Here is an 11,118-nt window from a genome sequence, read left to right on the forward strand (position 1 = left end):
CCTGGCAGCTTGTCCACTTCACAAACAATAACGTTATTGCGGTATTGCTGTTTTCTCGTTTTCACGTGTCATCAGCAAGCATCGGCTGCTACCAGCGTGGGGGAGAAAACTGACCTCTGAAGCTATTTAGCGCGATGCGGCTGGGCGTGATCAGATATAAACGTTAATAGATATGAAATCAGATACTGCAGAGCTTTTATACTTGGCTCTCTGGATGTAATGCAGACTTAGGACATGCCCGTTATTGATTTAATTTCCTGTTCTTCCTGAAGCTTTTGTGTTCTCAATAAAGTCCTTTCTTATACCCGAACTAGTGCAACATGCTCATACGTTAATCAGTCTATGTTAATCCTTTTATAATAGGATTACATGTGATTGATTGTGCCTCGAGCCTGTTGTTGACTTGAGCGTGGCGGTACTTTCTAGCTAGACACACTCGGTCCAGGTTACAATTCTTCCGAGCGTTATTTCAACTTGCAGCGGTGGCCTTTGAAGGTTGTCCTAATTTCCAACTTCTGTTCAAACCCCTGAGCGTTTAATTACAGCAGTAAACGTAAAATGCCTCTATTTTAATCCGGTGGCCTTTCTGTTCCTCTTCAGACATTAAAGACTCACTGATGCAGGCCCTGGCGAGCTACGTGTGCTACCCGCATTCACTCCGAGCTGTGGAGAGGATCCCTGAGGAGCAGTGAGTACATTACATTACGTTACCCATAATCCCCTCAGGGGCGCGGGCGCACACACACACGGTGCTTCAGCTCTATTAAAGCAGAGCTTCACCAACATGGTGCTCGCTGCTCACTACATTGTCCTGCTCAGGATTTCACATAAACGCAGTGCGAGAAGTGAGTTTGGCATTTAGGGAAATGTCTTGGATGCAGAGGTTCTCGTCGTGTCCGAATCAGAAGGCTATAATGCCTTGATGTCTTGGTCGGTTTTCTTCTAAAGGCATCGTTCTGATAGCTATAAAGGCACCTGTATGGTAAAGGTTTGAAACGGGCTTTGATGGTTCACAGAATTATGGGTAATACGTCTTTTTGATGTCACGCAAAACGTCCTCGGCAACAAGAAGTCGTCATCCGTGTTAAATGGTTCGTTTGTATTTACGTGAGCTCACATACGACCTTTTGACCTTTGTTTAGGCGGGTGGCTATGATGAGGAACCTGTTGGCGCCGTACGAACAGCGGCCGTGGGCTCAGACTAACTGGATCCTCGTCCGTTTGTGGAGGGTGAGATCCCTTTCTCATTATCCTTTCTTTTCTCTTTCTTCTCTCCTTCCCCATTACTTTTTTTTCCTGTCTCCTAGGTCCTGATACATCTCTCATCTCGTACATCGAATCCCTTCTCGGTTGATTTTCTCAAACCTCATTCCTCCTCATCCCTTTCTCTTTCCACATCCCTTCCTCCTCCATTATAACACATTCCTCCTTTCTCATCCCCTTCTTCCTCATCCATTCTCTTTCTTTTCCTGATCCCTCGTCCTCATCTCTCCTTCCATTCCATCTGTTATATGTCCGCATTGTCTGCTTATTGTTTTAAAGGTTCAGCCTAACGCAGCTCCGTCTGGTTTTTCATAATCACTTTAACGACACTCCGTTCATTTACAGGGCTGCGGGTTCGGCTACAGGTACACCCGGCTGCCGCACCTGCTCAAAAGCAAACCCGAGGATGCCAACCTGCCCAGCCTGCAGAGTGAGTCCATGCTGGAAATCTGTTTTCTTTTTCCAACTGGGAGACCTGGATATCGTTTTATCTTCTATTCGTGTCTGTCACATGTAGACTGTATGGCCAAAAGTTTTTAGACACCTGACCAATCGTATCCATACTTGCTGTGCTTGTTGAGCGTTAATGAGGTCAAGTGAGAAGGTCTGGGATGAAGTCTGGTCCAGTTCATCGCAAAAGTGTTCAGGGGTCTGTGCAGGGCATTTACGTTGTTCCACTCAACCTTGGTGAACCATGTCTTCCTGGAGCACACTTTGTGCACAGGTGCATTGTCATGCTGGAACACATTTAGGCCTCTTAATTCCAGTGAAGGCAAACTGCAACGCTACAACTTCGAAATGCGTTTTATACATTTGGAGCATCAGTTTGTAGACGGTTAAGGTACGAGCGTGATAGTCAGGTGTACATATACTTTTGGCTATATTGCGTCCTGTAGTCGGTCTTTCACGTTTCATTCGCGTCGTCTTCCATTTTCCTTTCCCGTTTCAAATTTGTCTCCCACAATGCCTTGAGCGAACGGGGAAAGCCCACCACGTGATGCATGACGTAGTCTCTTGTATTGAAGCAAGAAATAATAGCGGAGAATTTTGAGCCACATGGCCCTAAATTCATTAATTGTTCTATTAAAAAAAAAAAAAAAAACTAATAAAATTGGAAGTCTGTGATTCGAATTCAGTAGCTTTCGGTCCACTGAACAAAAATAATTGGGTGTCAGGGAAAATTCTTTTTATGGCCTACACTTGAACAATCTGAAAGGCCGTCTAGCTTTAACTCTTGATTGTAAAATTGCATGGGATTTAGTTTGGTGTTAATTTTGACTTGCATGATAAAATACTTTTTCAACCTCATTATGAACCACGTTTAATCGAGTCGGAGTTGAAATTCCGGAGCGCAGCTTTTAGACACTCAGGGTGCCTTTGAGACGGGGAAAATACAGCCTCAGGAGGATGTCTAAAAAGACAGCAAGGCATCAAGGACCACTCAAAACTCTCATTTCCTGACTTCTAAGATGCTTTCAGACAGCCTCCAGTTGAAGGCGACATCAATGTATCCTCAATGCTGGCTGCCTATTACCCATCAATCTGTGTCGCAGCTCCTTCAAGCAAAGGGGGGAAAAGGGGGAAAAAAAAGAGATGGCAAACCGAACTTCACAGAAAGTAATTTTGTATGCAATCAGAGATGTCCACAAGCGCCGACGACTGGCGGTTTTCTCCACCTACACAGACGGTCTGCGCCAGCTACTCGATCCCAAAAAAACCCACCACCAACAACAAAGCTTGCCTTTCAATGTTCAAGCGATTTTATATCGTCTCCGCTGCTCATAATTTGCTGCAAATCCAGTTATTCCAGCACGAAATTGTCTTCAATTCGGGTCATGACCGGAAGCAACACTATATTTGTTGGTTAGATTCTCGTGCTCGGATTGGCTGAGCTGGACCACGTGACCACACCGTAGTGTATGTAGTTATGTTGCAGAGCCAGGCAGCGTACTACAGAGGGGAACTGAGAAAACCAAGCACACGCACAAACCTTTCATACAGGTTTTGCAAGTATTTTACAGGAAAATGGTTCTTAGCATTAGCACATTAGCATTAGCCGCCTACTACTTTTCATCTCATCTCATTATCTTTAGCCGCTTTATCCTGTTCTACAGGGTCGCAGGCAAGCTGGAGCCTATCCCAGCTGACTACGGGTGAAAGGCGGGGTACACCCTGGACAAGTCGCCAGGTCATCACAGGGCTGACACATAGACACAGACAACCATTCACACTCACATTCACACCTACGCTCAATTTAGAGTCACCAGTTAACCTAACCTGCATGTCTTTGGACTGTGGGGGAAACCGGAGCACCCGGAGGAAACCCACGCGGACACGGGGAGAACATGCAACTCCACACAGAAAGGCCCTCGCCGGCCACAGGGCTCGAACCCGGACCTTCTTGCTGTGAGGCGACAGCGCTAACCACTACACCACCGTGCCGCCTTACTACTACTTTTATTTATTTATAAATAAAGCCAGCTACTTCAGAATTTCTGGAGAAACCCTGATAAATATACGTTTTTGAGCTTTATTTCGCGTCGATTTTTGAAAAGTTACCAAGTTACTATTTTATAACCCTGTGATCACAACTAAATTATTTTGTTTGATATGATTCATGCGAGGGGCGGCACGGTGGTGTAGTGGTTAGCGCTGTCGCCTCACAGCAAGAAGGTCCGGGTTCGAGCCCCGTGGCCGGCGAGGGCCTTTCTGTGTGGAGTTTGCATGTTCTCCCCGTGTCCGCGTGGGTTTCCTCCGGGTGCTCCGGTTTCCCCCACAGTCCAAAGACATGCAGGTTAGGTTAACTGGTGACTCTAAATTGACCGTAGGTGTGAATGTGAGTGCGAATGGTTGTCTGTGTCTATGTGTCAGCCCTGTGATGACCTGGCGACTTGTCCAGTGTGTACCCCGCCTTTCGCCCGTAGTCCGCTGGGATAGGCTCCAGCTTGCCTGCGACCCTGTAGAAGGATAAAGCGGCTAGAGATGATTCATGTGGAATCTGTTACCCAACGAGCTAACTCTTTTTGGTTTAGTTATCCGGCATTCTGACATCACACGTTACCATAAACGTTATCCTTAAACATCGTTTGAAACAAACATCCTTAGAAGATGCCTTCAGTTGAAAGTCCTGCCATAGGAGACCCCTGTATTTTACAGCAACAACAACGAGGCAGCAACATTCTGTTTCGAACACAGCCGGAGCGACCGCAGAGCTGAACTCGGTGAAAACAGAAAACAACAATAAGCTAAGCTGAAAGAAAATGGCAGGGGGGAAAAAAGGGTCAATCATTAAAGTCGTCACGAAAGATAGTAACACTGCGACTCTTTGGAAATGATCTAAATAAGGTTCTTCTACAGGAGTCTCAACACTCAACGTCACCACAGCTTAAAATTAAGCTCAAGTCATTTTTTTTTTTTTTTATCTGTTGTGGATTATTAAATCATTCATCAAGGTGCTTTTTGGATGCGAAATCACGATGTGTTTGGATGGATTTTTATGGAAAATGCATCAGTCCCTCGTGCAGAACGGCCTTCTATCAATCATGCCAGAAACAAAGCGCTAAACCTTTCTCATCAGCATCGACACGTGCAGCACAACACAAGCAGAGCAGTCTATTAATAGTGAAAAAACCCAACTATTAGCTATAGCTGTCATCCATCATGTTCTGTTGGAAGCAGATATGCTTTCAAGGTACTTTTGGTGCGTTTAAAAAAAAAAAAGTCTCTGAGGCCGACAGAGAATTCACTCAGTCATGTTGGAACAGGGGCGGCACGGTGGTGTAGTGATTAGCGCTGTCGCCTCACAGCAAGAAGGTCCGGGTTCGAGCCCCGGGGCCGGCGAGGGCCTTTCTGTGCGGAGTTTGCATGTTCTCCCCGTGTCCGCGTGGGTTTCCTCCGGGTGCTCCGGTTTCCCCCACAGTCCAAAGACATGCAGGTTAGGTTAACTGGTGACTCTAAATTGACCGTAGGTGTGAATGTGAGTGTGAATGGTTGTCTGTGTCTATGTGTCAGCCCTGTGATGACCTGGCGACTTGTCCAGGGTGTACCCCGCCTTTCGCCCGTAGTCAGCTGGGATAGGCTCCAGCTTGCCTGCGACCCTGTAGAACAGGATAAAGCGGCTACAGATAATGAGATGAGATGAGATGTTGGAACAGGGTTGTGTAGTTTTATACATAAAAAGATCATCATTTTCAATCTTGCTGGCCCTTGGACTTCAGTTTTTGTGATGTGATGTGATGAGATGAGATGAGATGAGATGAACCTCTGATATCCTTCCATCAGAAACTCGCACTTGATTCCCAGACACCATTGGTAGAGAAACAAGTGCACGAGCTTCCTGCGGCTGGAGAAAGTGAACTCAAAAGTGCCTGTACTTCTTAAAGGGGCGGTTTGTGAATTTTTTTTTTCTTCTTCTTTTCTTTACCGAGCTGTATTCTGGTCTCTGGGGTGAATTACAATTTGAAGTGAAAATATTTACACGACTATGTCTTTATCACCAAGTAACCTTTAAAAAAAAAAAAAAAAATTAAGGATAATTTCTGGGTCGTACATAAAAGATACAACTCCGATCCCCTGCATGGTAGTGTTGTGAGTCACAATTTATGACGTTATTTCGATAAGTGTCTTTGAAATTGTTTGATTATTGTAGAGATAGAAGTCTACTGATTTAAAAAAATATATATAGATTAGTGCTGTCAAAAATGTCGCGTTATTAATGCGTTAACTTGACTCAATTTTAATGGTGATAATTTTTTTATCGCGAGATTAACGCTCTGTGACATGATGTAGGTTTTTCATAAGCTTTTGAAACTGCCAGGAACTTGGAACAGAGACTTTGCTTAGAAAACCGATAGCAGCTAGACTGTAATGCCACGCCCCGCACAGCCAGAGTCCTCTGCCCTCCCCCCTCAAAGAACCAGCGCGGGCAGGGCGCGCTAGTAGAGATGGGATTTATGGCTCTTTGATGGGATCCGCATCTTTGTGATCCCTTCTTTGAAAAGAGCCGTTCAAAAGACTGGCTCATTTGGCTCTTTTTAAATATTTATTCAGTTTTAAGAAGACAGCGTCTAAAGAAGCCAGATCCCTCTGAACTGTAAACTCAATGCTATCCCAGAAATCCTTCCTGTAATATGCAAATTTGGCCGCCTCTGATTGGACAGCGTGACGCATCAACAGGCAGAAAGTGTAAAAGTACAAAATGTGTTAAGTGAGCTGAAACAGTAAAGATCAGATTCAATGCAATATTTATCAACGAACAACTTAAAGTTAATATAATAGTGTACTTTATATTATAATCAAGCATGTCAAGCCTACCGTCACTGTGTAACCTGTCTCTCTGATAGACTAACTCAAGCAGTAGATCACTTCACTCATGGTTCTCTTGTTAGTCTCGGGACGAAGAGCCCCGGTGCTCAGCTTAGCTTTCAGTTTGCAATAAGAAAAACATTGGTACAAAACAAGCCCATTCACTTTTTTATGCTGGTAAGAGAATTACAATGGTTTTTTGTGTGACAAAAATGTGCGATTAAATTGCGATTAATCGCGAGTTAACTATGATGGTTGCGACATTAATCGCGATTAAATATTTTAATCGCTTGACAGCACTAATATAGATATATATTATTGTCAGTTATACTCGTATAGTCAAGTTATTCCATGAAATCGAGTCGTACATGAGCTGATAGCCGACGAGGCACGTAGCACTGAGTTGGCTATACAGTCAAGCCCGAAAGTCTGCACCCCCCCCTTCACCTTCTCCACGTTTTATTACATTACAGACTTATTCTACAATAGATTTTCATTATTTTGTCACAAAATTCTTCACAAAATAGCCCATAATGACAAAGTGAAAGCAGGTTTTTAGACATTTGTGCTAATTTATTAAAAATCAAAAATGTAAAATATCATATCTACACAAGTGTGCACACCCTTTGATATGACACCCAGAAGTGAGCTGAGGTGCATTTTGTTTCCACTGATACTGCTTGAGATGTTTCTATAACTTAGAGTCCATCTGTGGTAAATTCAACTGATTGGACGTTATTGAGGATTGCCAACACCTGCCTATATAAGGTCCCACAGTTGACTGTACATATCAGAGCAAACTCCAAGCCATGGGGTCAAAGGAATTATCTGCAGACCTCAGAAACAGGATTGTGTCAAGACATAGATCTGGAGAAGGGTACAGAAAAAATGCTGCAGCTTTACAGGTCCCAAAGAGCACAGTGGCCACCATCATTCGTAAATGGAAGAAGTTTGGAACCACCAAGAATCTTCCTAGACCTGGCCGCCTGGCCAAACTGAGTGACTGGGGAAGACGGGCCTTGGTCAGCGAGGTGAGCGTGAACCCGAGGGTCACTCTGACTGAGCTCCAGCGTATCCTTGTGGAGATGGGAGAACCTTTCAGAAGTTCAACCATCGAGGCAGCACTCCACAAATCAGGCCTTTATGGTAGAGTGGCCAGACGTAAACCAGTCCTTAGTAAAAGGCACGTGACAGCCCACTTGGAGTTTGCCAAAAGGCACCTAGAGGACTCTCAAACCATGAGAAACAAGATTCTCTGGTCTGATGAAACCAAAATTTAACTTTTTGGCCTGAATACCAAGTATCACGTCTGGAGGAAACCAGGCACCGCTCATCACCTGGCTAATGCCATCCCTACAATGAAGCATGGTGGTGGCAGCATCGTGATGTGGGGATGTTTTTCAGCAGCAGGAACAGGGTGACTAGTCCTGACAGAGGGAAAGATGAATACAGCTAAGTACACCAAGATCCTTGAAGAAAACCTGCTCCAGAGCGCTCTGGACCTCAGACTGGGGCTCTGTGAGTTTTATTTGGTGAGAAATCAAGCAGGTCTTTAGTGATATCATTGTGAACTGAAATAACCAGCAAGCTATAAAACAAAACGAATATGAGAAAAGTAATATAGTATTTAAAGACCCACTGACAGTCATTTCGTATTAATTTTTAAACAAACAATATATGACTCCAAAGATAAATCCTGGTTTTAATTCTTGGTTTAACTGTCCGTTTTAAACATCAGAAGTAATTTTAAATTTCGCGCCGGGAGCTTGACCTGGATATGAACTGGGCTCATTCAGAGATGCCGGAAGCGACGTCACATCAGTGTGTCGTTTTTGTTTACAAGTCACTATGTTGGTTCAGTTCTCACAAGTCTTGTGATATTGAGCTGTGGTTTTGTTGTGATTTCCTTGCGTGAAAAAGTTAAATGGCGTCTAACCGAAAAGGGATTACATGTGTGGCTTACGGGTGTTCTAACACCACGTCGGAAGGAGTGAAACTCCATTCCTTTCCTTGGAAAAAACACCCTGAAACAGCAAAAGAGTGGGAAAGAAACGTTTCCAAAACGCGTGCGAACTGGAAGTCAACAAAATGGTCACGTCTCTGTTCAGCACATTTCGAGGAGCACTGTTTCACTTTGTCGTCCAGAACTCGAAGAACGTTTGATCCAACTTATCCACTGGTGTTGGAGGAGTCAGCTGTGCCGACGTTGTTTGACAGGCCCAGGCCGAATCAATCTGTCAAAAGAGAAACAGATGACAGCAGACCCCCTGAAGGGGCGGTCAAAAAGCGAATGTCCGGTGGTGCCTTTGCCAAAAGAGAACGAGCCAGGGTACGTGGCTATGTGTTGTTATTCAATACATGTATGTTGTTTAAAATTTGTTGTAACGTCACAAATGCGTCTTATACCATTGCGTATTACTTATCAATAGGCCAAAGCAGCTAATACCAGTAATGTACAACAACTGAAAGGCCAATACCTTGTTTCATATATTTAGTTAGGATAATATACATGATATATGTGTGGAGTGATAGATATAAGATGTCATCCGGCATGTTTTGAAAGTTTGTGAACCCTTTAGAGTTTTTGATATTTCTGCATAAATATGACCTAAACTTCTGGTAGCTACTGAATCAAATCAAATCAAATCAAGTTTATTTGTACAGCGCTTTTAACAATAAACATTGTCGCAAAGCAGCTTTACAGAATTTGAACGACTTAAAACATGAGCTAATTTTATCCCTAATCTATCCCCAATGAGCAAGCCTGTGGCGACGGTGGCAAGGAAAAACTCCCTCAGACGACATGAGGAAGAAACCTCGAGAGGAACCAGACTCAAAAGGGAACCCATCCTCATTTGGGCAACAACAGACAGCCTGACTATATAATATTAAGTTTTAACAGGTATAACCCTCAACTGTCCTCATGGGGCCGTCCTTCACAGGAGCGGTTTGATAAAACTCCGACCAGACACAGGGCACCAGGATGGATCAAGCAGGTCCGAGGGGCAGAAGAGGCCAGCATCTCAATCCCAGGACCAACATGTAACTCAGAGGGACAGATTGGGGGGGGGGGAAGAGAGAGCGAAAGAAAACACGTTGTTAGGTATGCCCTAAAAATGACAAGTATTAAATCTGTGTGGTAGGCTCGCAGAGACGAGAGTCTTTACATCAGGCATAACCACAACAATGGCATGTTAATATGGTAAAATATATCATGACCTGCTCTGGCTGGATGCTTGATTGGGTGATGGGAGCAAATCTGTATCTAACAGGAGCTTAGACATGATGTTTTTTGGAGTGGGACCAATAGTGTGACGTGACCAGGACCATATGTTTAAGACATTATGCTGTTTAAACAGAATCTTTAATAGACGTGAGGGCAGACAATCTCGATAGCTTCCCTGCTTCATGTTTTGTTTTCATGCAATCCAGAACGACATGCACTGATGTGACGTCACTCGCCCTAGCGGCAAAAACGGCCAAATGGCTCATGGCGCTTGTAGAAGCCGGGGCAAAAACCACAAAATCGGCTCTGAAATTCTTGATTTTCTACAAAGACGACCGTTTATTCAAGTCGAGTTTTGGATATTTTATTTCACAATACAGCAATAAAACAATAAATACACATATTACGTGGTGTAAAAAGTTGTGTCAGTGGGTCTTTAATACTATAACAGGAGTAGGCAACTTAAAGGAATTTTTCAAATTCAGTATGACTGCAATCATCTCATAACCTTTTTTTTTTTCGTAGATCACTTGCTAAACTGCTTACACACCGAAAGTAGATGACTAAAGGCCAATTTATGCTGACAACCCAGTCCTCGCAGACGGTGTCGCAGATAGCGTCTGCGTAGCCCCCCCCCACCTTCGCAGACGCTCTGCGCGCACCTCCCAAAAATTGTGACCACCGCAGAAGCCTCGCAGACAGCGTCGCAGACAAGAGGGCTCCGATTGGTCCACTCTACATCCGCTGTACACGCACTTCCGCTTCCCTACTTTCCCGGTTTGGTTTGTTTTCACGACCGGCATTTTTAAAAACACGAGCGAAGATGGAGCAGCACGAAGAGCGGTTGATTGAGGAAGTACGGACATCTATACGACTCCAGTTCTAGTCATTATAAAAAAAAAAAAAGTTCTAGTCATTATAAGTAACCGGAGGATAAACACTCCACTAACCACACCCACCAACTACTCCTAGCGACTTCGCGCCCCCTTGCGTTGTGGCGGTGAATAACATCGCGCACGCATATTACTCCCCGCTCAACGATAAATTACAACCGTCTGCGAAAAGCTATCTGCGAAAGCCTTGTCGCAAGAGCATGCAGAGGCCTTAAGGGTCCTTGAACACTTCTTAGTCCATTTGTTGAGTCCAGATCACAGCAAAATATCTACTTTTGGTCTGGTTGGTTTGGTTTCACACTGCACATGACTGACCCAGAACGAAAAAACACGAGCATTAGCTGAAGGGTGTGTAGGACACCTCGTGACCTTTTCTTTTTGTTGCTTCTTCAGTCCTAATATTCAAACCTAATGGCGTTTCTGCCGCTGTAC

General features: G+C 44.2%; 1 protein-coding gene across 5 annotated transcripts in view; it reads left to right on the plus strand.

Annotated features, from left to right (window-relative positions):
- The window catches only part of LOC132874309 (E3 ubiquitin-protein ligase RNF123), a 448,585-nt gene that overhangs the window by 141,739 nt on the left and 295,728 nt on the right, over positions 1-11,118 (plus strand). For all 5 annotated transcript variants that reach the window (XM_060910383.1, XM_060910388.1, XM_060910384.1 and 2 more), the window contains 3 exons: positions 601-688; positions 1,143-1,230; positions 1,609-1,693. In XM_060910383.1, coding sequence (XP_060766366.1) covers positions 601-688; positions 1,143-1,230; positions 1,609-1,693 — 261 coding nt within the window. The remainder of the gene's footprint in view (positions 1-600; positions 689-1,142; positions 1,231-1,608; positions 1,694-11,118) is intronic.

The sequence above is a fragment of the Neoarius graeffei genome, chromosome 26, assembly GCF_027579695.1.
Source record: "Neoarius graeffei isolate fNeoGra1 chromosome 26, fNeoGra1.pri, whole genome shotgun sequence".
In the NCBI taxonomy this organism is placed as follows: domain Eukaryota; kingdom Metazoa; phylum Chordata; class Actinopteri; order Siluriformes; family Ariidae; genus Neoarius; species Neoarius graeffei.